The sequence below is a fragment of the Panthera pardus genome, unplaced genomic scaffold, assembly GCF_024362965.1.
Source record: "Panthera pardus isolate Hobbes unplaced genomic scaffold, ASM2436296v1 HiC_scaffold_11, whole genome shotgun sequence".
Lineage (NCBI taxonomy): Eukaryota > Metazoa > Chordata > Mammalia > Carnivora > Felidae > Panthera > Panthera pardus.
This window is the reverse complement of record NW_026526666.1, coordinates 51,377,621-51,405,410: the sequence shown is the minus strand read 5'-3', so window position 1 is coordinate 51,405,410 and position 27,790 is coordinate 51,377,621. Positions and strand designations below refer to the sequence as shown.

The window sequence follows — 27,790 nt, the reverse complement described above, 5'->3', positions numbered from 1 at the left end:
AAGTCATCCTTACAATGCAAGCCTCCATTAGAAATATATGGAAAGGCTGGGGCACCTGAGTGGCTCAGTCAGTTGAACGTCCAACTTTGACTCAGGTCACAATCTCACAGTTCGTGAGTTTGAGACCTGCGTCGGGCTCTGTGCTGACAGCTTAGAGCCTGGAGCCTGCTTCTGATTCTGTGTCTCCCTTTCTCTGCCCCTTCCCCACTCATACTCTGTCTCCCTCTGTCTCTCAAAGATGCATAAACGTTAAAAAAAAAAAAAAAGAACTATATGCAAAGGCCAAGTGAAGGAGAGGTGTGCTTCTGCAAAACAGAGTGATGAGTGTGTGCCTTGATCATTCTCAGTTCCATTGTTCTCTATCTGAAAAATTCTCCAAAAATATCTTGAACGTCATGAAAGAATTCATAAATATTTTTCCCACCAATGGACAGTGGTGAACGGATAAGGAAAACTTTTTTTCTTCTAATAATATGTTTTTTAAAATGATATAAATTTTCCATCAAAGCCAGCATTAATAATAATAATAATAATTAATGATAGTAAGTTTCATTGTTAATAATTATTATTATAGCAACAAGCACCTATATTAAGAAAAAGAACAGATCACAAGTAAACAACCTAACTTTACATTTCAAGAAACTATAGAGAAGAACAAACTAAACACAAAGTTAGCAGAAGGAAAGAAATAACAAAGATCAAAGCAGAAGTAAATGAAGCAGAGACCAGAAAAACAATATAAAAGATCAAAAGTGAAACAAAGATCTGATTTTTAAAAAGATAAACAAAAATGGCAAACCTTTATCTAGACAAATAAAAAAGAAATGCAAATAAATGAAATCAAAAATGAAAGAGGAAACATTTTAACTGATACTGCAGAAATACAAAGGATCATGAAATTCTACTATGAACAGTTATATGCCAACAAATTAAACAATCTAGAAAAAACAGGTAAGTTCCTAGAAACATACAACCTACCAGGGCTAAATCATGAAGAAATAGAAAATATGAACGACCTATAAGTAACAAGGAGGTTGAATCAGTAATCTAAAATCTTCTAACCAAGGGAAGTCCAGGACAAGATGGCTTCGCTTGTGAATTCTACCAAACCTCTAAAGAATTAATGCTGATCTTTCTCAAACTCTTCCAAAAAAGTGGAAAAAATTCATTTTATGAAGGCAGCATTATCATGATAACAAAGCCAGACAAGGACACAAGAAAAGAAAATTACAGGCCAATATCCCTAATGAACAGAGATGTACAAATCCTCAACAAAAAGCTAGCAAACTGAATTAAACTGCACATTAAAAAAATCATACACCATAATCAAGTGGGGCTTGTCCTTGGAATGCAAAAATGGTTCAACACACACAAATTAATAAATGTGATACAGAATGAAGAATAAAAATCATATAATCATCTCAATATATGTAGAAAAAGCATTTGACAAAATTCAACATTCTTTCATGATAAAAACTCTGAACAAATTAGGTACAGGATAAATGTATCTCAACATAATAAAATCCACATGTAACAATCCCACAGGTAATATCATTTTCAACAGTGAAAAGCTTTTCCTCTAAGATCAGGAAGAAGACATGAATGCCCATTCTTGTCACTTCTATTCAGCAAGTCAGATCAATTAGGCAAGAAAAAGAAATCAAAGGTATCCACAGTGGAAAAGAAGAAGTAAAGTTGTCTCTGCAGATGACATGATATTATATATAGAAAACCTTAAAATTGCCACCAAAAAATAATTAGAACAAATTCAGTACACTTTTAGGGTACAAAATCAATATATAAAAATCAGTTGCATTTTATGTAGTAAAGTATCTAAAAGAGAAATTAAGGAAGATAATTCCATTTATAATAACATCAAAGACAATAAAATACTTAAGAATGAATTTAACCAAGAAGGTGAAAGATCTATACACTAAAAACTAGAAGACACTGATAAAAGAAATTGAAGAAGTTTCAAATAAATGGAAAGATATCCTGTGTTCTTGGCTTAGAAGAATTAATATTGCGAAAATGTCCATACTGCCTGAAGCAATTTACAGAATCAGTGCAATCCCTATCAAACTTCCAATGGCATTTTTCACAGAAATAGAAAAAACAATCATAAACTTTTTATGGGACCACAGAGGACCACATAGGCAAAACAATCTTGAGAAAGAACAAAGCTGAGGTCATCACACTTCCTGATTTCAAACTATATTATAAAGTTATAGTAATCAAAACTATATGGTACAGGCATAAAAACAGATATACAGATCAATGGAACAGAATAAAGAGCCCAGAAATAAACCCACGCACATATTAATCTTTGACAAAGGTGCCAAGAACACACAATGGGAAAAGAATAGTCTCTAATAAATGGTGCTGGGGAAACTGGATATCTACATGCAAAAGAATAAAATTGGACCCCTATCTTGCACATTCACAAAAACTAACTTGAAATGAATTAAAGACTTAAATTTAAGACCCCAAACTCTAAAATTCCTGAAAGAAAACAGGGAAACAGCTCCTCAACCTTGATTTTGGCAAAGATTTTTTGGATATAATACCAAAGTGCAAGCAACAAAAGCAAAAGTAAGCAAGTGGGGCTATATCTAACTGTGCAGAAAAGCTTCTGCACAGCAAAGAAAACAATCAACAAATGGAAAGGCAACCTATAGAATGGGAGAAAATATTTGCAAACCATATACTTGATAAGACTTAGTATCTAAAATATATAAGGAACTCCTACAACTCAATAGCAGAAAAACAATCTGATTAAAAATTGGAGGAACTGAATAGATATTCTTCCAGAAAAGATATACAAATGGGCAGCAGGTACATGAAAAGGCACTCAACATCACTAATCATCAAGGAAATGCAACTCAAACCCAAAATGAGATATCACCTCACACCTATTAGAAAGGCTTTTATAAAAAGACAACAGATAACAAATGTTGGCAAGGATCTGGAGAAAAGGGATCCCTTATATACCATTAGTGGGAATGTAGAATGGGGCAGTCATTATGGAAAACATTATGAAGTATCCTCAAAAATTAAAAATTGAACTACAACATAATCCAGCAATCCTACTCCTGGGTATATATCCAGAGGAAATCACTATCTTGGAAAGATACTTACACATCCATGTTTATTGCAGCATTATATACAATAGGTAAGATATGGAAACAAGCTAAGTGTCTGACAAGGTGAATAAAGAAGATATGATGCATACATGTGCACCCACACACACATTGGAATATTATTCAGCAATGAGAAAGAAGGAAATTCTGTCCTTTGCCACGTGGATGAATCTAGAGAACATTATGCTAAATGAAATAAGCCAGAAAAAGAAAGACTAATACTGTATTGTATCATTTATGTGGGGAATCCAAAAAGTAGTCAAACTCATAGAAACAGAGAGTAAAATGGTAGTTGCCAAGGACTGTGGGGTGGAGGAAATGGGGAGATATTAGTTAAAGGGTACAAACTTTAATTATAAGATGAACAAGTTCTGAGGATTTAATGCACAGCATGGTGATTCAAGTTAATAATAATGTACTATACACTTGAAATTTGCTAAGAGGGTAGATCTGAAGTGTTCTCACCAAAAAAAAAAAAAAAAAAGTAACTATGTGAGGTTATGGATGTGTTAACTTGATTTGGGTAATCATTTAATACATACACACACACACACACACATATATATACACAAATCATCATGTTATACACCTGAAATATATATAATTTTATTTGTCAATTTTAAAAATTTAAAAAATTTCAATTTCAATTTAAATTTAAAATTAAATTTAAATTTCAATTTAAAAAATTATTATTATTATTATTGCATTTTTCATTGGTCTTCTTTTCTTTGAATCATTAAGGGCTTAAGGTCCAAGTCTTAAGGTATAGAAGAATTGATTTTTCCTCTATGGGAGGAAAAACTGTCCTCATTCCTGCCCCTTATAGTTAAATTTGCATAAATTAAATATGTACATCAGCAGACATAGCAATAATTCCCTCCAACTGTCTCATATTTCAGAGTTGACTAGGAAGGAAACTCCCCTTTATATCCCTTCATTTAAACTTTTCTTTGTCCTTATTGTGTTTAGTATTTTTTCAATGTTTTAAAATTATCATATATAATATACTCACCCTAAAAACAGGGAGTTACAGAAAAGCAAAAGGAAGAAAAAAAAAACTTGATAATTTGATAATCAAAAAAACCACTATTGAGATTTTGATGTATTTTTTCCACCATGGTTTTGATTGGCTTGCATAGTTGAGCTCTAGTGCAGTGGTCTTCCAAATATTTTCCTTAAATACTCTTAAAAGAAGCTTTTAAAATTATGTACCCACTTGTATATTTTTAATTAACATCTAAAATGTTAAACATAAGTCTAAGTAAGTTTATTTCTTTTTAAATAAACAATAGAAATTATTAAACATTTTAGATGGTGAAGTAAGTTCAACTAAGCTGTAATAGGAACAAATATGCCATGAACTACCTTATGGAATAAAGTACATTAAGTCTGAACAAAATCAAGTAAAACTTTAACCATGAGTTTTATCCAATGTGTCTAGAAAAAATATGACAGTCCATCAAAAATTTCATTTACATTCAAGAAAATAACCGTAAGTCCTCCATATTGCTTCTGATGCCTGGTAGTCAGACTATTCCAAAAGAGATCCAAATATCCCCAAATTGGCTAAAATTCAGAGTATCTCAACATGAGCTGAAATACAAGTATTTTGGTAAGCTTCACAGGCAAAGGCTAGAGAAGCCTTAAGTATTTAAAGCCCCTGACTAATTATCCACAGAGGTCTCCCTGAAACCAGTGTTTACATTTATCTGTTTGTTTGGTACACTGCAGCTATTTATACCCAGGGTAATTCAGCATGCTGAGATTTGGCATGGAGGGATACCATTCTTTATGAAATGAGAGGATGACTACTGTGAACCCAGGCTCATTCTCAGAGGAATCAAATTTAGGAAAGGGTACATAATGGAAATTGAGACTCTGGAAATTGACCCCCTTAAAAGTATATATGCAATCTAAAAGCTTGAGATGTGCACTGAAAGTTTTAAAATCATCTCCACTTCTTCGCATTCTTAAGTCTCTAACACACTCATAAGGAAGTAAGGTAAAGATGACCTTTAATGCACACCTCACAGGAAATAGCAATGATTCAGCCTGTAGCACCCATTCCTCCAACACAGCTCAATGTGCTATCAGGTGCTTGATGCTGAGAAGAATCAGGCAGCTGCAGGTAGGTACCATCCTCTGGATGAGTCATAAGATTTATGGTATTCATTTCTCTTCAAAGAGTCTACATATCTCTTTATGAATAATGGGGTTATTAATTCAGTGGTTGAGAAAATTAATAAAATGACACCTCATTTATCTGGCATATGTGAATAATGAGCTCTTCCAGGTAAGACTACCCTCAAGATAATTAAAACATAACTTCAAGGCCTTGAAGTTAGAAAAATAAGTTCAATATTTTCTATTAAAAGCTTTCTGAAATGAATAACATTTTCTGTTACCTTCTTAAAGAAGGACTGTAGAACTAAAATTGTACTTTTCATAATTACTCAGACTTGTGAGTGTTGAAAAGTAGGGCAGGCTGAGACAGTGAGGTGGACCCCACTGGTGAAGCAAAGTGGACGTGGTATGGTACACATCCATTGGAGGATGATGGGGCAGCAGGAGAGGCAGTTGAAAGAGTTATGCTGATACCATAAAATCAAGTTCAGAGGAAAAGGTGTGAGATCAAACTTGAGGGACCAGGCAAGAAACTGAGCCTGAGAGCTTGACTCACATCAGGTAAACTTTATCCTACAGGAGCTGGCGTTCAGGCCTGAAGCTTGCAAAAATTCATTCTTTTGCATTTTAATTTTTAAATTCTGTCTTCTTTCCCACTTAAGGATCCTTGAAAGCTATTAACATCTTCTCTGTAGCCATAGCCTCAAGTACAGTGTATGCTGGTACCTAGAAGACACCCAAGAATATGCAGCCCCTTCATTGGGCCTATAACAACAGAAAGACAGGATGTCACAATAAATTAGCAAAATAAGTCTTCACTTCATATAGTCTACAGTATACTGGAAAGTATAGAAGAGTTCTTTATCCTAGGATCAAGCTCCTTAATATGGTATACACAGAAATACCTTCAGGCCATGAAGGGTGGCTCACTGCATATGACCATCTGCAATCACAGTGGGCTTTTCTGCTCTCATCCTCAATTTCCGGGCACCCATCCATGCAGCTGCCTCTCTCTTGGTTCTTTAAAGAAGAAATTGGGAGGAGGAAACCACTTCCCTAGTCAAACATCTGTTAAACAATTAGACTTTTATTCTACAAAGAATTGGGGAGTTATTTCAAAGCTGTGGTTTGCTTTAGGAAAAACAAAAAAAGCCATCCTCTCTTGCCCCTTTTTGTGTTGCTTTTCTAAAGGCCCTCTTCTGTCATTTTGGTTCCATTTGTGCCTACCCAGGAAGGAGGGTGGATATGTGTCTTGTCCCAGTCAGGGAGTGAGAAGGGATCCTTTTCACACTTTACCCATTGTAGTACAGTAAGCCCTCTCAAATGGGGGCACCTATTTTACACACAGGTGTAGAGAGGACTGGGCTGTACCACTGCATCCTACATACCAAGAATTGGGTAGATATGTACAAAGCATCTTCCTCTGAGCATACTCATATATCAGGGGACATGCTCTGGCTCTTATGGGCTACTTTAAAAACCATCTCATCCAACCACCCACCATTTTCCCTACCCTTCCATAATATTGATTTATTCCTTTAGTACAGAAGTGCTAGACCACCATACAACATCTTAAGCCTCCCAAATCAAGTCTACCTAATGGGATTTGCATATTTAGTCATACCTCCAAGGGAATGTCTCAGGAGCTTTACACACTGTAATATTCAGTCACTCACCCCTACTAAAGCTACCACAAAGAAATGCAGTCATCTAAGGAAAAACAGTGTACCCTCTATGCAAGCACAAATTCAGGACAAGTTTCCTACTCCCTTTCTCTAGCCAGATTACCAGCCCTAAACCAGGCCTATTCAAATCGCTGGGGCTGCTATATCACTTCCCCATATACAGGCGGTAGGCTTTCCATCTCTATTCAGAGTCAAGAGTCACTAGGTTCCCATTTCAGGGGTCAACAGTTTACTCCTTGTTCTGCTCATTCCCACCCACATATGGCATCTGGGTCCTGAGGCAAGATAGAGCCCTCTAGCCTGCTCCCCAATGGGTAGACCAGTGTTGTAGGCAATAGCAATTCCCGGTCTTGACCCAGCTATACATCTTAAACTGGGAGATCCTAACTAATCTACTTCGAGGAGTTCCTTCTAGTAGCCAGTTAGTTTATGACAATGTGTGTTGCCTATGGACAGGGAAAATGGAGATATTTTCAATCCACAACAAGCAGGTAAATTTACAGAAAGGCACAATTATGTAAGCACTATAGTTCTAACTGTTTCCTTCTGTTCTACCTTTAAGTTCCCTAGGGAGAATTTTTTTTTAAGTTGGAAAAAAATCTAAAATGCTGCATTATGATGTATTTGCCTTGATGATGTGCTAACTCACAATATACTTACTAATTTAATATGGTATGTTTTCAGGATATGCATTTTATACTCAATCACTCTTTTCATTTCCCTCAGCCAGCAAACGTTCCAAACTTTTACCAAATACCAGAGAAAACTTAAAATAGTGTGACTTTTAGGAAACAAACCAAGTTTATTACTTATATACCTATAAGAGAGTGATAATATATCTTCCAAACTGGAATAATTTTGAAAATAAAATGGAATGTTATATATAATTACGATGGGACAAGTGTGAATTAGTGTAAACTCTAAGTGTCCTGGTATACCCAAATGGCAACGCTGCCTGTAGAGAAAAAGCCAAGACAATGGTCTTCATGCTTTCTGATTAGCAAATGAAGTCAAACCACTTACATATGGGATTTTATATAGTTGATCTTCATCGTTCCCTGATTCCAAATTTGGGAATTCATTTGCCAACTAAAATTTACTTGTAACCCCCAAATCAATACTTGCAGCATTTGTCAGTAATTTGCAGACATGTGCAGAGTGGTGAAAAATTTGAGTCACCCAATGTACAAGTCCCTAGCTAAGAAACTTGTTTCAAATCTCATACTATAAACAAGTGTCCTTTTGGAGATCTGTTTAGTGCCACATTTTTTCCCATTTTGTACTTTCTGTTTGCGATTTCACTGTTTAAAATGGCTCCCAATTTTAAACACTGTCTGGTGTTTCTGAGCACAAGAAGGTTGCAATGTATATTACAAAGAAACTCCATGTGTTGGTGAGCTTTGTTCAGGCATGAGTTATGATGTTATTGGCCCTGAGTTCAGTGTTAATGAATCAGCAATATAGATTAAGTAAGGTGTCTTTAAATGGAAACACACATACAATAAGATTATGTATTAATCTGTTGATGAAAATGTAAGCAGGGAAAAACAAATGAAACATTAAAATAATCAATTGGGGAGCAACCAGGTGGCTCAGTCAGTTGAGGGTCCAACTCTTGATTTCAGCTCAGGTCATCACCCCAGGGTCATGGGATTGAGCACCACGTTGGGCTTCCTGCTAAGCATGTAGCCTGCTTGAGATTCTTTCTCTCTCTCTCTCTCTCTCTCTCTCTCTCTCTCTCTCTCTCTCTCACCTCCCCCAACTTATTCTCTCTCTCACTCTCTGAAATAAAGAAAAAGAAAAATATTTTTAAAAAAGAAAATAAAATAATTAATGAATCAGACTTAATCAAAATTAAAAGTTTCTGTTCTCAAATGACATTGGTAAGAAAATGAAAAGGTAAGAGACAGACCAGGACAAAATATTTGTACAATGTATATGTGATAAAGACTGGTTTCCAAACATATAAAGAACTCTCAAAACTCAATAATAAGAAAAACAACAAACTAATGAAATGGATAAAAGATGTGACTGGACTGTTCACCAAAGAAGAAGCACCACCACCAACCCCCATTTAAAACAATAAATAAATCTTCATTTGCACAGAGCTCTCCATCAGTAGCATCTTCACTGTCCAAATTCCTGAAAGATTAGCCAATATCTTCTTTTTTATTTTTTATTCTAACTCATTTTAATCTCCTTTCTACCTCCATTTCTTCTCTAAAACTCTTCTCAGGGAAGACTGACTATTGTCAAATCCAACATCTCCTTTTAGTTCTTATCATATTTAATCTCTGACCATTGGACACTGGCCACACACTCCTTGTATCTCTTCTTCTTGTCCTTTGGTCAAGATTTCTTGGTTCTGTCCACCTGCTCCCTTCCCTTATGATTCTAGATGTGCTAAGTTTTCTTATTCTAATCTCAGTTTTAAAACTGCTGACATGCTGAAATCTTCCAAATTTAGATCTTCAGCTCAAACTTCTCTCCCAAGTTTACCAGTGTCTACGATGGCCTCTAGACAGTTTTTTCTGAATATGTTGTAAGCTCCTCCAAATCAACATGACCAGAATCAAACTCATCACTTCCCTATCACTCCTTTTGTGTGCTCAGTTAATGCCCTTATCTACTGGGTCAGCAAAAATCACCATGAGAGTCATTCTTCATGCTCCTGATTTCTTAGATCCCAACAAGTGTTGTTTACTGCACAACTGCAGTGGTCGCCATTTTGTCCAATCTGCCTCCACATAGCTCCCAATGCTGTTTCTTCCTCTGAGTTCTTGCTGCCATTGCTTTACTTTGTGCCCTCACCAGCTTCTGATTTTCAATAACTTAAATGGGCTCTTTATCTTCATTCAATGCTCCACACAATAATTAGAATTACCTTTTTTTTACATTTTTTTTAACGTTTATTTTTTGAGAGACAGAGACGGAGCACGAGCTGGGAGGGGCAGAGAGACAGGGAGTCACAGAATCTGAAGAAGGCTCCAGGCTCTGAGCTGTCAGCAGAGAGCCTGTCACAGGGCTCCAACTCACAAACCACAAGATTAATACCTGAGCCGAAGTGAGACACTTAACCTACTGAGCCACCCAGGCGCCCCTAGAATTATCTCTTTAAAATCCAATCTGATTATGTTATTTCTCTGCTTACCAATCTTTGCTATCTCTGACTGACTTCAAGACAAAGGTTAAACCACTTAGCAGGAATACAAAACCCAGTAATCACATTCTGCCACTGGCCTTAATTTTCTAGCTCAAATCCTATTCCCTTCAACTAGCTTGTCCCAAAACATCTCTATTACTTGAACATTCTGTTCTCATATGTGAAATGTTTTCCCACACCCTTTCCTTCACAGCTTGGCAAATTGTTCCTAATCATTGACATCCAGTTGACAGTCCTTTCTTTTGTGTGGTCTTCAAAGACACTCATTCTTATATTCCAATAATTCTCAACCCTGACTGCTCATTATAATCGCTAATCACATGGCGGGGAGGTGTAAAAATATTGATGCCCAGTCTTCACCCACAGACATTCTAATCCTCACTGTCTAAAATAAATCTGAGCATAGAAATGTTTTGAATGTTTCCCCAGAGTATTATATTATGCTAGGTACCAAAGATATAAAAATTTAAAAGGCAGGATGGAGTTTCTGGCTTCAAGAGGTTCATTGAAACAAGTAACTTAACTGTCATTTACAATAAAAAGGAATACACAGAGTGAAAAGATACTCAAGTAGAAGCAACCAAGGACATGGGAGGAAAAAGCACACCAGGAAAAGCCCTTGGTGAGGACTTCTATAAATGCACCAAATATCTGGTAATTTTTTATTTGCCTGTAGAATCCTGTGATAGTTCAAAACAACTGATCTACCATTTAATCACTTTAAACAATACAACAAAAGAGCTGTTCAGTAATTAATCACCATCATATGCTTAATACCCAGAACAATGGCTGACACATATTAAATACCCAAAAATGTTTGTTAAGTAAATGAATGGTCAATGGTAGCATTTAAACTCTCTTAAGAAACTGGTTTATAATAAATATCAATGTTAATTGCAAATTAAAGCTAAGCATCATATTTTTGGTGTCAAAGATTCTGACAGGTAGAACCTGTATAGGGGTTCTACTTCTTGGATGAGACAGATCATTTTAAATTAAGCTGAGAAAAACAAGTACTGACAAAGCAGTTCACTTTCAGTAATCTGGGTTTTCCCAAATAGTGACATTAGAGCCAGTCATTTTGAATTGGACAGTTTGAGTTCAAGAGTCTGAAATGTAGGTCAGGGCTTTGCTGACATTTCCATTTGCCTCATTGCTGAAAATCTGAAGTGATTATTGACAGACAGTGGGGAAAGAGGACATGATGCAGGCAACAAGGTAGCAGCCTGGCTCTGAAGTGGAATTATGTGCTTCAAACAAGTTGAAAGGTAAACAAACCATGATCATCCAAATGCTTAAAAACAGCTATATTTTCTATGGAAATACATGGCACAGGTTGTTTTTCTCTTTCTTTCCTTTAAAAATTTTTTTAATGTTTATTTATTTTTGAGAGAGAGAGAGAAAAAAAAAAACAGAGAGAGAGAGAGAGAGAGAGAGAACGAGCTGGAGAGGGGCAGAGAGAAAGGGAGACAGAATCTGAAGCAGACTCCAGGCTCTGAGCTATCAGCACCAGAGCCCTACGTGGGGCTCCAACCCACGAACTGAGAGATCATGAACTGAGCTGAAGTCAGACGCTAACCAACTGAGCCACTTAGGTGACCCTCTTTCTTTCTTTTTTAATGTTTACTTATTTTTGAGAGAAAGAGAGCACACACGAGAACACGAGTGGGGGAGAGGCAGAAAGAAAGGGAGAAAGAGAATCCCCAAGCAGGCTCCTTGCTGTCAGCAAAGAACCAATGTGGGGCTCAATCCTAGATCATGACTTGAGCTGAAAGCAAGAGTCAGATACTTAACTGATTGAGCCACCCAGAGGCTCCGGTTGTTTTTTCTTGTAAGTTCTTGTGATATTTTATAGAGTGGTTACTGATGAAAGTTTATACTCAAATGTTGTCTGATACTATATCACTTTAAACAATTATTGTTGTATATATTCTATTGGGGTGAGTAGTTAACTTCTAACCAGGAACATTTTAGATTTTGTTTTGCTTATTATTTATAAAGAGAAGACCTCATATTGCTGGCAAATTATGAAAGGTGTTCCTATATTCATGGGGGTCATGGGGACCCCAGGTTTTAAGAATGTTATCAGATATTTTATGCTATATGATGAGTCATGATTTTGTTTTGCTGTCTTATATGAAAGGCTCAGGTTTTATTAAACATAAAAATAACTGAATAATGTTGGTTATTAAGTAATAATGTAAAGTAACATTTAAATAAAAATGTAAGTAACTGAGTAAATAATGCAACTAGTCATAAACTAATGGCAATATTGTTTGGAATTTATATAATGTGTGTCTTTTGAGCTGTCTACAGAGGAAAGGAATTTTATATAAATTTAATTGGTGATAGCACATATACCTTTGTCTCACTTCATCTTTCTTCATTTTGAATGCCTCTTTCTGGAACTTCTGAACTTTTTTGGCTTTTCCTAAGTTTAACTCATCAAAGACTGATATTTCTGGAACTTCTAAGGCCTAGAAATCTGGCCAGGAGTGAGAGCAGAGATTTCTGATGAGAGAGACTAGATTAGAAGAAAGTGTATTTTATTAAGGGTCAAAATGTCCTAGTAAGGTAAATCATAGTGACTTTTGAAGGGTATAAAAGACCATTCTTTTACTTTACTTTTCCATCTGTATCATACCTCCTTACATACCACTGACTTTTCTTTGCCCTGTTTCCCTCCTCCCTTCCTTTCTCCCTTCCCTTCTTTTCTTCCTTCCTTCCCTCCTCCTTTTCTTCCTATTGAAATGTTCTCATCAAAGGCAATAATAACTGTTAGGAAAAAATGTAATGCCTTTACTACGGTTATTTTATTAAAATATTATAATTTAAAATTTTCATATTTTTTCTAGAGGGCAACAAAGAGCTATTTCCTGCTTTCAGGCATGAATCAGGTCACAATTCAATGGGATGTGGTAATAGCTATTTACATATTCTTCAACTGGTGTCATGGAGGTATAGTATTTTTAGTACCTATTGCTATCTTTTATTTAAAAAAATGTTGAGTGGTTATTGTTTTCAAGGCACTATTCTAGGGTCTCTGAAGAACCAAAAATTAGATTGGGAAAAACTATATGCACATAAATATTATATGGAATGAAATAAAAGAGTCCAACCGCCCCCCTAATGGCAGAATTCCTTTCCCTAATAAACAAACCTCTAACTTATATATGAACATTTCTATGAAGAAGCATATTATTCTGAGTTGGCGTGTTCTATCTTTGAACTGTTACAATTGTTATATGATAATCCATCAAACATTTGAATTTAATTCAACTCCACAATTTATTTGTTGACAGGCACTATGTGTTAGGCACTGGGCTAACTAAGCCTTTTATTTCTCACAACTTCGTGCAATGGTATTGGCTATTATTATTCCTATCTTATAATTCACACAAACATCTGGCATTATTACAGATATAAGCATAAGCAGCTTTGAGGAATCCAGGAAGGGGATTGTCAGAAATTCAGGCATAATAGCCTTGACATCTGAGAGTTTTTACTGGGGACTTGGTGTCCTGGGCAGGTGGTAGAAATTCATTAACTGGGAGATAAGCAACACTAAGGTAGGGTTCTAGACCTGGAAGGAAGCTTTGCAAACCATGCAAATTACTCAGAATAGTGACAAAAGCAACAATGTCTTCTGTAGGTTGGAACACAACTATATTGGTAGTTATACCAATATATTGATATATACCTCTATATATTGATATAGAGGTAGCCCTGTCATCAGAACTAAAACCCCTCCAGCAGGATATCAGACACTGCCAGAATCAGGCCAACCACTATCCAAGATTTAGGATATTGAAATATGCAAACAATAAGTAGGACTTCTGTTGATACATTCAAGTAATTAATAGAGTGCAGAGAAATAAGTTAGGCTCCTCTGACATGGCATTAGAGACCCTAGAGCTGTCCATTAGATATTATTTTATATATTTTGTTCAATCTATGAATAGTTTTAATATCATCCAGACTACATTTTTTCCAAATTTTCTATTAACATGGTATGTTCCCCTTTTCAATAGCTCTGCTGAAATAATAATAAAGTTTAACATTCCTCTGACCAATCTACTAACCCCATTAAAAAGAGAAATTAACATATAACTTATTCTTACATAATCTATGTTGACTCTCACTGATTACAGATTTTTTTTTTTTTAGGTACTGAAAAATCATGGACTTACTAATTCATTCCTGAATGTAGCAAAGCTCGGTGGTCCAAAGTTTCTGGGGTTCTTCTTTATTCTGTTTTTGAAAACCAACATTTGTCCAAATCTGAAGTCTTCTGACATTTTTTATATTTTCTGTGTATTCTCAAACACTACTCACAGCAATTTCATGATAGTATTCACATATTTTTTTCAGGTGCTGGAGATGTAGTTTGTCTAAACCTGAATTGTTGACCTTATTTAAAGTAGTCAGATGTTTCCTTAAAACTTCCTTTTCTTATCTTTGGCTTCAATTTCCCATTAATAATGATGGAATTATTTTTATCACTATTTTTAATATTTAAATACTTCCAATTTATACCTAAATGTTCATTACGTAAATGGAAATATTCAATTACATTTATATTATGCAAGTTAATTCTTTAAGCATTGTAGTCCATAGCTAAGGACCTTTTAAAATCAAATAATTACCTTGATAAGATTGGTAAGATTCTAGGATGTTTTAATGCAAGTATTTCCACAAAAAGACAATAATAAATTTTCCTTGATGTGAGTTTAATTTAACTGATACTGCATTGCACTGTCATTTGAGTTTATGAAAATGACTTTTAATTATTGCTTGGGGTTATAAAAGTAATACATTCACTATATAATTTTTAAAACACAGAAATATGCAAGTAAAAATGAAAAAAGTAGACTAACACACACAGATTATCATTGTTAAAATCTTAGTGTATTTCTCCTCATTTACTCTATTTACTTCTGGTACTAAACCTATTATTAAGTGTGTTGTTTTGCAAGTTACTTTTTACCAAAATACATTCTGGACATTTTCCTATATTATTCCTATATATTAAATTAATGATGAATTTTAAGTGGTTATCAAGCAATAGATTTTTGTCATTATAAGAGTATGGTTTTACTCATTAAACTCAAAATTTTGTGATAAAAGCAGCCATTATCTACAGAAGAATGACAGATTGATGGAGTGCCTAGAGAATGGGGTTTGGATTCTGCAATGCCAGGTGTTATTTCTAATCTTACCTTTGAAAAATGGCATAGCCTCATAATGCGTCAGTTCTCTACTTTAAATAAGGAGAGCTAATTTTATTTGCTCTTTAGACAGAGTAGCTTAAAGGCAGACTCCAGTTTTGTATCCTGTTACTGAGCGTCCACAGAAGCCTGCTAAAAGTACATTATAATAAACTAATCAATGGAAAGATACAGTTGGTCCTAAACTTTTTTCCAATGGAAATAATTTAATTAATAGGAAAAGAATAAAATTTAAATGCAACAGCATATTCATCTGAATCTCTTGCTTTAATGTTTTACATGGAATTTTTTATTTTATCTATTTGTTTCCAGGAATTACAAATATAAACTGCTCTGGCCACATGTGGGTAGAACCAGCCACAGTTTTTAAGATGGGTATGAATGTCTCTATATATTGCCAAGCAGAAATTAAGAACTGCCAACCAAAGAAATTTTATTTTTATAAAAACGGCATCAAAGAAAGATTTCGAATCACAAGAATTAATAAAACAACAGCTCGGCTTTGGTATAACAACTTTCTGGAGCCACATGCCTCTATGTACTGCACTGCTGAATGTCCTGGATATTTTCAAGAGACACTGATATGTGGAAAAGACATTTCTTCTGGATGTAAGTGTTGGGGTGCATTCAAAATTCAAATGAAAGCTAATCTAGCAATTAACTAGTCTAAAATCTTGTCTAAAAATAGAGGCTAATTAATATAGTTTACTTCTTGTACTAGTTTAATATAAGAATTGCAAACTGAAATGTTTCCGGGGGCCAGGTTAGTGAAATAAAGGAGTTAGGGAGGCTGGTGAGATCCATGCAGAGAGAAAAGCACATAGAGGTCTACGGGGGAATAGCCACTGCCCAACTCCATCATTTATAAGGATCTGGTTTTCCTAAATCTTTTTTTTTTTTTTTTAATGTCTATTTATTTTTGAGAGAGACAGACAGACCATGATCAGGGAAGGGGCAGAGAGAGAGGGAGACACAGAATTTGAGGCAGGCTCCAGGCTCTGAACTGTCAGCACAGAGCCTGATGTGGGGCTCGAACTCACAAATGGCGAGATCATGACCTGAGCTGAAATAGGACCCTTACCCGACTGAACCACCCAGGTGCCCCTGAATCTTTGACTCTTTAAGGGAAGACAGACATGTGAATCTTCAGTGTGAACTCTACACTTCTACAGCACGTCTACACTTCTACTCTACACTTCTACACTCCACAGCAACTTTCAATGTTGCTGATGTATTAAAAAAACAAATTTTCAACACCAGCCTGTCCAAACACAGCATACATGAGGGGCAGCATCCTCAGATTTTTAAGTATTGTTCTTTTCATCTGCTTTACACTTATGTTTTTTGTTATTTGCTTTCCAAAATAATAGCATCAACCTTGAAGCAGATTCCATAAAAAAATTCTGAGACTAAGATTTACAAAACAAAAGCAGTTGCAAAACTAGCTTTGTGTGCTTGCTATACTTTCCAGCTGTGTGACCTTGGGCAAGTTAACCAGTCTGAGCCTTGATTCCATGTCTGTAAAATAAGGCTAATTATTCTGGCTGTGGTAAGCACCAGATTTTAATAAACTACTTAAAAGCATGTTATACATTTTAAAGTGCAACACCATTGTACAGTGTGGAGTCTTTGTCATGCTCCCTTCCCCACACTTTTGAGAATCAAATCTGAGTTCTTATTTTTCCTCATCTCCAGATTTTAACTTGCAAGAGCAAGACCACCTGGTGTTCACGACTTGCACCTAGAGTGGACAGCTAGGATACAAGAGGCTTCCTTGTTCTGAATAAGGCCATTGTCCTACTTAACTCTGGGCACCTGATCTTGCACGACTTTCAAAAGAAAGAAGAGCTATGGAAGGTAGTAGAGGTGAACTGAGGAAGGAAAATACTAAGTTTTGGGGTCAAACAATAAAGCTAGCAAACTCACACCTTAAACTGATAACACACTAAACATGCCCTAAATTATGGGAATTGAAGCCACAGGCAGACATCTTATCTGATATATGAGGGCACCTTAGCTTGTCCACATCCTCAGGAAACATAAACCACACTTAATGCTTAAATATTTTACTATTTATCCTTTGGGGGTGTTGGTGGGGTGTTGAGAGAAGATACAATTTCTTTGGAGGGCAAATAAGCAATTTTCACAGTGATGGGGAAAGGTTAGCTTTTAATTTGAGCCAGAGGAAGAAAGGAGACAAAAGAAGTGTGGCTTCCTTCCATGGGTTCCAGTTTGGGTGACATATTACCCCAAACAGCTCTGCCCCCAAACACAACCACCAGGCCATATTTAGGGCCAGGGAATGGCCTGTGCCCCCTTCTAGGACAACATCATAGAAGAATTTAGATTCTCTGCTGCTGGCTGCTTAAAAAGAACATCACTCTTTCCATTTATTTACTTTGTGAGTTGTAACTTCTTACACAGACCTCTGGTTATGAGTGTGAAATTGTAACTGCCAGGTAAGAATTTACTCTAACTCTTAGACCCAAGAACCCCTGGATTCTTGAGCTCTGCATTCTTAGCAAACAAAACTTCCTATTTAAGTAGGTCAAAAAAGGTTTCTGAGGGTTTCTGTGGTACTCTAGAAATTATATTGCTTTCACTGGGTTACTTTGATCACAGAGTATTTGTCCTGTGAGCTTTACTATGTTAACTTACCATCACTATTTTGAACAAAATGATTACATGTATTTTTTAGACTAGAAACAAGTCATAAAAGAGAGAGAAAATAAATGAGTCAGTGCTTTTCCTGGAAAGAAATCCAAATATATTTAAAAGCTTCTGTACTTTAATATGTAATTTGTGAAATACAAATATTATCACAATTTCTATTTTTAGCCATAATTTTAAACACTTTCTAGAATTCATCTATGATTAAATGCACACATATCACAGGAAGTTTATCAGATTCACACCAATCATGAGATAAAATACTGTAAGATGTCTTTATTCATTTAAAAATACCACATTAAAAAAACATACATGGAACAGTCTGTTTCTACTTAATCATTTATTTAAAAGTTTAAATGTCTTTGACTTCCTTCAATTTTAACCATCTTTTTTTTTTTAGATTATTTATATATTGAGAGAGAGAACAAACAGGGAAGGGGTAGATAGGAAGAGAGAGAGAGAGGGATAGAGAGAATCCCAAGCAAGCTCTGTGCTGTCAGCACAGAGCCCTGTCAGAGTGGAGCCCGACTCGGGGTTTGATCTCACAAACCATAAGGTCATGACCTGAGCCAAAATCAAGAGCGCCCCAAATTTTAACCATCTTTGATCTCTACTTATTGAGATGAAAGCAGAGTTCTTATCCAACAAAAGTTCCTAAATATTTGTCTTTAACGTTGCTATCTAGTATCATTATTACAGGCACAATTAGGCTGACCTGTGCTCTCCTTGGGTAAGGAATTACAGAGTGATCTTTGCCAGAAGCATTGTGCCTCTGTTCACTGTAAATTCTTCTCATTATCATTTTATTAATCAAGCCAATCAAATTATGAGATAGCTTTACTGAGTGGTTGCTCTGTACCAAAAATGTGTTAAATGGTAGAAATTCAAAGAAAAGGGACTCTGCCTTTAAGAAACTCTCAGTAGAAAATGATCGTTGGCTAGACTCTGAATTCATGAGAAATCCGGCCTGTGATTAATAAGTGCTCCAATAATAGGGGAGGGATGGGATTACTAGGAAAAAGCAAAAACATAAGCCTCATACTTACATGAGGGGGTTTTTACCCTTGACATTGGATAAAGGGGCAACGAGATTAATAATAACCCCATCTTCTTCTCATAACCATAATCATACTCCCATCTTTACATAGCTTCATATTAACAAATATTCTGTTTATTTGCATATGTGTATATAATCTAGTTGATATTTTGCAAAGTTAATTAACCACTAGACATTTACAAACCTGAGCACTCACTTCATATAGAATGCTGTGGAATAACAACCCAAAAGATTGACCGTTGTTTTTTATGATGGCCAAATCAATGATACTCTCTGGCTCATGTCTCAGGGGGAAAAATAACTTCAGCATAAATCACTGTAATCAGTGCAGGACCACAACTCAATCCATGTCCAAAATGACTTAAATTTACCCCCTTTATGACTCAAATAAAAAAATTTATTTTCCCCTACTTGGAGTCCAGTTTGTCCCCATTGTAATTCAATGCTACAACTCACCAAAATGTTCTAAAGAACTTTAGTATGTTCTTACTGCTTGAAATAGTTTTTTAATTGTAAAATCAAATTGCATACAATGTAGAAAGTTTTTAAAAATTTAGACCAGCACAAAGGAAATACCCATCATCTCTATAATCCCATAATTTCACTACTAGCAATCCCTCTTTAATAATTTGAAATAGATCTTTCAAGCTTCAGTCTGTCTCTTCCCATCTCTCCCCCTCTCTCTCCTCCTCTGTCTCCTTCTCCCAACCCCTCTCTCTCTGTCTATGCCTTTATGTCTCTCTCACGACAGTGTTTCATAGCCTGCATTTTTCACTTTATCATATGGCCAGAATTTACTTAAACATATTTCTAGTGCTTTCCAGAGGCCAGATATTTAAACTATCTTCTACAACTTTGTTTTTGGATGTATTTTAGGAGTTTATTATAGTTTATTTAACCCTATTTTGGGGTATTAGGTTGTCTCCAACTTATTCATTATTATAAACAATACTTTAAGAGGCACACACTTTTGGCCAAATATTTTTGTGTATCTTTGAACATTTCATTAAGGATGCATGCCTAGATGTAAAATCGCTGGGTTGCAAGATATTGCTCTTGCTTTTAAAGATAGTAATATGTAAAGTGCTCTCCATAAAGGTTGTACCAGTTTGTACTCCCACCAACAGGAGTGTTAGAGGATTTCCCTGAAGTCCATTCCAACACTGTGGATTACCATTTTTTCAAAATCCTTGCCAATTTTATAGGTCTAAATGATATCTATTATTGTTTCAATTTGTAATGAGGAAAACTTTTTCATATATTTATTTTTTGATTTTACAAGTAATATTCTTAGTAGATGATGTGCAGGTGAAGTGTAAGTATATATTTGTATGTAAGATAAATATTTGGCTATAACTTCAGGTTCATAGATGTCCATATTTTTATTCTTCCTGAGCCCCCATTCTTCCATTTTTCTTGTCATTTGCTGAGTAGTCAAGTTTTGCAAGCAGTATTGTGAGTGTAGAGACAAGCCGAGAGAGCCACACCTGAAAAGTGACTACATGATAAACACTCCATATTTCCATACTTCTTTTTTTGATCTTGACCTTGGTCATTTATTGGATGATGTAACTGAAAATTGCAGATGTCATTCTATAGTTGTTGGGGTTTCATAGACTTCAGAGACCATTAGGGCTCCAATAATGTCATTGGAATTCTCATCTTTTCCTATCTCTTCATGGGTTTTTTTCCCCCGTGTTGTCTTAATTCTTTTTTTTTTTTTAAGATTGTTTTTCTCCTAATTTTTATTTATTTTTGAGAGGGAGGGAGGCAGGGAGAGAGAGAAAGAGAGAGAGAGAGAGAGAGAGAGAGAGAGAGAGAGAGAGAGAGAATCCTAAGCAGGCCCTGTGCTGTCAGTGCAGAGCCTGATGCAGGGGTTTGAATTCACAAACTGTGAGATCAAGAGCCTGTCACTTAACTGACTGAGCCTCCCAGACACCCCTGTGTTGTCTTCATTCTTAAATCCAAGATGGCCACCAGCAGCTCATGGCTCACATGTTACTCAGAGACAGCAATTTCTAGGGGTAAGAAAATACCTCTTACAATGGCTCTCCAAAAAGCCCCTTGGAGAATGCTGATTGGTTCATCTTAAATCATGTGTTCATTCCAAAGGGAAATACTCTTTAGTCAGCCTAGGTCAAGGATACACTTGTAGGTAAAGCCTAGTGAGTAACAGCCCTTGAGGCAGGAGTGGAGTGGGGATGAAGTTGGGAGTGAGCAAGATTTCAGTTCTCAAAAGGTAAAGAAGCTAACAGATAAAAACTAAACAATGTTCTCCATATTATGGTCACTTAGAAAAAGAGCTAAAGGGGATGCAGGGAGGGAGAAAGAGAATGTTGAAATAGAATTCTGTGAATACCAAAAAAATTTTAATTATTTTAGAGAAAGAGCACATGAGTGGGTGAGATGGGCAGAGGGAGACAGAATCTTTTTTTTTTTTAAGTGTTTATTTATTTTTGATAGAGAGAGATACAGAGTGTGAGTGGGGGAGGGGCAGAGAGAGAGGGAGACACAGATTTGGAAGCAGGCTCCAGGCTCTGAACTGTCAGCACAGAGCCTGATATGGGTCTTAAATACATGAACCGCAAGATCATGACCTGAGCCAAAGTCAGATGCTTAACCCACTGAGCCACCCAGGCATTCCAGGAGAGAGACAGAAACTTAAGCAGCCTCCAGATTCAGCACTCAGCACAGAGCCTGACGTAGTACTTGATTCCACAACCCTGGGATCATGACCTGAACCGAAATCAATAGACAGACACTCAATGGACTGAGCCACCCAGGAGCCCCCCAAAAAACGTTTAGTCATTTTTTATTGTGGTAAAATATACATAATATGAAATATATTTTTTTAACTATTCTTAAGTGTATAGTTCTGAGGCATGAAGTACATTCACACTGTTCTGCAATCACCATCATTTTCCGTCACTACCATTCATTTCCAGAACTATTTTCATCTTGCAAAACTGAAACTCTGTGCCCATTAAGCAACTCTCATTTTCCCCATCCCCCACCCTGGCAACCATCATTCTACTTCCATCCATGTTGTAGCATGTATCAGAGTTCCCTTCCTTTTTGAGGCTGAGTAATAGTCCATTGTATGTATAAACACTAAACTTTTAAAGTGAGTAGTGGAATAGGTGCCAGAAGAGGAAACAGTCTGATGGGGTGAAAGAAAAAACACTTTTTTGGGATCCTTTCACAAGAGCCAAAGGCAAAGGTTTCAAGGGGAAAGGGACCAAAACAGCAAATGCTGCAGAAGTCAAGTTCAATGGTGATTGCACAGATATTTCGGAATTTGTTAATTAGAAAGTCATTAATGACCTTCACAACAGTGGTTTTGGTGGAATTGTGGGTCTGAATCTTGATTGTCTGGGGTTCGAGAGCAAATGGGAGATGAAGTAAAAGACCAGTATAATATAGGACCCTTAGTTTAGCTGTTAAAAAAAGGAGATAGTGGTAGCTGAGGAGAGAGAATTTGAGGAGTTATTATTATTTTTTTTTGATAGGAGAAACTTGATCATATTAGTATCCCCAGAAGAGTGGAGAATATAGTACACAAAGGAGAGTAGCAATGTTTGATGGCAAAGTAGGATGTTAGGTGAGGTGGTAGGGATGGAATGAGGGAAGTATTGAATGCCAGTTGGGCTGGTTTCTTAAATAAAATGGGAAGTTTATCAGCTAGCTACTTTATAAAGAACTTTATGTTTGTATGGTGGTTCCTAAGTGATACATTTTGTTGCAGATCCACCAGATGTTCCTGACAAGGTAACCTGTGTCATTTATGAATATTCAGGCAACATGACTTGTACCTGGAATTCTGGGAAGCCCACCTACATAGACACAATGTATGTGGTGTATGTGAAGAGGTAGGTTCCTTCAACAGTTTAACATGAGCAATTCCATTCCATTCCAATGTTCTGCCTCCAGCAGGGATCCAAAAAATGAGCCTTAAGCATTAAATGTATGCTGATTATCCCCAATTCCCTAATTATCATCAGTGAAGCTACCTGAACCCTTTTTGGGCCATTAATATTTTCACTCTGTGGGACAATGCGTTCTATAATCTTTCTGCCCTTTAATTCATTGGTACGTACCTGGGGTCAGGGACCTGATGCTGATATAGCACAGAATAGTTTTAAAAGGATCTTTGCTTCAACCCCAGCTCTATCCTCATTCTAGGGTTTAGGCAACTTGCTCAACCTCTCCAAATTGCCTTTCTTTATCTTTAAAATGGATCTAAAAAATAGAGCCTAATGCACAGGTTTATTCTAATTATTTAAGTGGAATTTGGCTCTTAAAGCGTGCAGCACAGAGCCAGGTCCACCATTAGCACTAAATTCATGGACGCTACTAGTTATTAATAATGATCCCCAAATCTTAAATTTGGTGCCTGTACAGGCCAACCCTCTTTTCTGGTTTGCCCGAGACTAAGGGAGTCTCCAGGACATGGGACTTTGAGTTTTAAAACTGAAGTAATAACTGAGTGAAAGTGCTAATTTTCTATCTGCAGTCCAGGAGGGCTTTGAGGAAATGCTCTTGTTACATGCTTAACAATAGCCAGATTTCGGGAGCCAAGGTGACCATGCAGCCAAACCTCTTAAGTTTTTATGCTTAAAGATAAATTGTTGATCATAAAAGTTGTACTACTTCGTACTAAATTAAATTTGAATGCTTATTCAGAAATTGCAAAATAGGAAAAGGTTGATATGAAAAAATCCCTTTCCCCTTCCCAATGTACACAGCTGAAATCTTTCTTTGTTACATTTAAACTATATCCATGTATGCTAGTCTGTTTTTGAATACTCTGCGATTGTTAAAGATGAAAATGAAATTAATTTTTAAAAAGGTATGGGCAAACAGGGTTAAGTTAGTCACCCATCATGTTTCCCATTTTATTCTTTTTTTTAAAGAATGCCTTCAGTGGTGTATTTGAAGTAAACTTTTTTTTTGTCTGTTTGTAACTCTCAAAAAAACTACTTATTTTTTAAAAAGCATTTATTGGGGGAGCGCCTGGGTGGCTCAGTCAGTTAAGCGTCCAACTTCAGCTCAGGTCATGATCTCATGGTTCACAAGTTTGAGCCCCGCATCAGGCTCTGTGCTGACAACTCAGAGCCTAGAGCCTTCTTCAGATTCTGTCTCTCTCTCTCTCTCTGCCCCTCCCCTGCTTGTGCTCTCTCTCTCTCTCTTAAGAACAAACATTAAAATTTTTTTAAAAAAATAAAATAAAAAGCATTTATGGGACCTTTACTATTTGCTAAGTACTGGGTCAAAACTTTACATGTGCTACTTCATTTAGTATCTTACACAACCTTGTGAGGTAAATATGATTATTTTTCCAGTTTTTGTAGACAAAGTAACTGAGCCTCAGTGGGGTTAGGCAATGCGTCCAGAGCCACACAGCTCCAGAGAGGGAGAGGTGGGATTTGAACTTGGGCTGCCTTGACTACCACTGCTGAAGTGGTGTCGGAACCAGATCACAGGGCATATTTGAGAGATGATAACCAGGTCTCATCACAATAGAACAGAATAATCTTCCAATCTTCTCTCTCTCCACGTGTAACATACTCAGAATAATTTTAATTAAGTAAAACATAAAAAGCAGCATTTCTTCATTCAAGAAATTCTGTGTAAAAACCAGGCAGATTTTACGAATACATTGCTAAGTCTGGAATAATGGGCTCCATGCCACAGGCAAGACACTCACACCTGTCATTCTGAGCAGGGGTTAGACAGAGGCAATGTATCAAAAGGATGATGGAAACACTGAGCCACCTTATTTAAGCATAAGCATTCTATGATTTTAGTATATTCACAGTTATGCGACCATCACCACAATTTCAGAACATTTTCTTATGCCAAAAGGAAACCGCGTATCCATTAGCAGTCACTCTATTTCCCTCAACTTTCCCATCCCGAGGGATCCTCTGGGGATTTGCCTACTTTGGACACTTCATATAAAAGGAGTCATACAATACATGGTCCTTCCATGACTGGCTCTTCCACTTAGCATAAACCTTTCAACATTCATCCGTGGTGTAGCATGTATAAGCACTTCATTCCTTTTTAGGACCAAATAATGTTCCGTATATGAATATATCACATTGACTTTATCCATTCATTGGTTGATGGACATTTGGGTTATTCCTGCTTTTTGGTTATTATGAGTAATGCTTCCATGATATTCATGTACAAGATTGTGTGTAGACCTAAGTTTTCATTTCTCTTGAGCATACACTTAGGAATAGAATTGAGAGGTCATATGTTAACTCTGTTTAACCTTTTGAGGAACTGCATACTATTTTCTAAAACAACTGCACTATTTTACATTCACTCTGGGAGTGTATGAGGGTTCCAATTTCTCCACATTCTTGTCAACCCTTATTATTTTTGTATTGCTTATTGCCAACCTAGTGGATATGGCTTAATTCATTTAAGTCCCACTTACTTGCCCTCTCAGGTTCTTGACAATAAAATTGCATTGTAAATTTGGAACAGGCATACCACAATTTGAGAAGATATATTTGTTGAAAAAAACTTGCCAACCACCACCTAATTTCCTAGTTAGTCTCATAAAAATGTTCTCCAAATATTTTGATTATTATAGATTTCTTTTAAAATCTATTAATACATTCAGTGATATATATTGAAATTATTTACACATGGCTTTTTCTGAGAAACACATCTACCTTACAAAGTGAGAAATACCTAGTAATTATGAGTATTGAGATTGTTCTCAATACTCAAGTCGCCATGAAAATATTAAAAATAGATTTATTAAAGATCATGCTTTTAGAGCTATCCACTGGAAAGAACAGGGGCTTTCGAGTTTTACTTTTGATTTCCAGTTCTAAGATTTATCAGTTAGGTGTCTTTTATGATGCAAATATCAGAAAATCTAACTGCAGTGACTTAAACATATGGGGCTTTATTTATATCAAGCCATAGTGGTAGGTATGACAGAGTTGGCATGATTACTTCAATGATATCCCAAAGGCTTTTTCCAACTTTTTCCTCTATAAGTTTTAATGTGTAGGCTTTACTCTCAGAAGCTGCACCCCTAGGCTTCACATCCAAATCCCAGGCAGGAAAAGTGGTGAAGGAAAAAGAACGTCTCCACCTATAGACTTCCACTTGGATCTCATTGGCCAGGACTGAGTTACATGTCTACTCTATCTGGATGGGAACCTAGGAGAAAGACATTGTTGATAGAATTTAGTACTGTCATCTAACAATATCTGCCATAATTGCTAGCTGTGTGATCTTAGAAAAGTTATTTAGCTTGGCTGAGCCTTACTTTCCTGTGAAATGAGGATAAGCAATACTATACTGGGTGTTACAAAATTTATAAGAACACAAACTATAAAAAAAGACTTGCAAAAAGGAAGCACTTAGAAACAACAAAAAGGCAGAGTATTAAGGTGACACTCAAGGCTGACATACTAGTCTTGTTTGATTTGTTTTAAAATTAAAACCTGACTTATTTGGGTGAGGAGACTAATTAATATAAGTCCATTAAGAAATGGTCATTGGTGGGGTAGGGGCTGGGCACTGGTTGGCTCAGTCAGTTAAGCATCTGTCTCAGGTCATGATCTCACGGTTTGTGAGTTTGAGCCCCACATTAGGCTCCATGCTGTCAGCATGGAGTCTGCTTGAGATTCTCTCTCTGCCCCTCCCCTGCTTGCTCCCTCTTTCTCTCAAAGTAACTTAAAATAAACTTAAAAAAAAAGATCATTGGGGTGCCTGGGTGTCTCAGTCAGTTAAGTGTCTGACTTGATTCCAGCTCAGGTCATGATTTCATGGTTTGTGAGATTGAGCCGGGCTCTGCGCTGACAATGTAGAGCCTGCTTGGGATTCTCTCTTTCTCCCTCTCTGCCTCTACCCTACTTGCACTTGCACACACTCATGGGCTTTCTCTCTCTCTCTCTCTCTCTCTCAAAATAAATAAACTTAAAAAATGATCATTTACAAGGTATTATAAACAATAATTTTACTCATTTTCAGGTAACAGTCATTTTAGACAGATGAATATCTAGAAAAAAGCTGTTAAATGTGCTCTGAAAGACTAATTTTTTAGCTCTTGTGCATGTGTCAGTAGGAAACTCACTCATTCATTCAAACTAGAAATGTAATCTCAAAATGGGCAAGAATTTTTGCTTATTTTGTTCACTGCTATATCACTTGAGTCTAGAATGGGGCCTGGCGCATTGTAACTGCTCAGGTGATAGTCACTGAGTGGTTATTCTGATATGTAGACATAGACATTTCCTGCATTCTCCCATCACAGTCAAGTTAAATAATACTAATACAAAGTCTTACATTTTAGAAAAACTTTTTTCGCCTTTTCTGAAATCCAACAATAAATTACAGCCAAACGCAGACAAACCTAACCCAAATTCTGAATTGGCTGAGTCTAGATTAATAGAATTGTTTCATAGTTTAAAAAGAACATAAAAATGTGAAGGATTAGCATAAAAATGAATGTTCTCCTCTAGCAAAATCAAAGAATGAGCTCCTATAAGCACAAACAGGAAAAGGAAATAAACATTTATCCTATCTCACAATTAAAAACACACCAATGAGTTGAAAAAAAAATACAGAAGAGAAAGTTAATTTTTCTATCAAAACTGCCTTCCCCCTAGCCCCCAGGAAAAAGTTGACTTATAATCAGTTTGTGATTGAGGTAGTTTAAAAAGGTTATACTAGATCCTGGGTTCTTAGGG

General features: G+C 36.2%; 1 protein-coding gene across 1 annotated transcript in view; it reads left to right on the top strand.

Moving 5' to 3' along the window:
- The first annotated feature begins 11,266 nt into the window (after positions 1-11,266).
- IL23R (interleukin 23 receptor) overlaps positions 11,267-27,790 on the top strand; it is a 57,755-nt gene continuing 41,231 nt past the window's right edge. The window contains exons 1-4 of the mRNA XM_019448934.2: positions 11,267-11,380; positions 12,968-13,070; positions 15,653-15,949; positions 22,813-22,936. Coding sequence (XP_019304479.2) covers positions 13,001-13,070; positions 15,653-15,949; positions 22,813-22,936 — 491 coding nt within the window. The 5' untranslated portion in view covers positions 11,267-11,380; positions 12,968-13,000. The remainder of the gene's footprint in view (positions 11,381-12,967; positions 13,071-15,652; positions 15,950-22,812; positions 22,937-27,790) is intronic.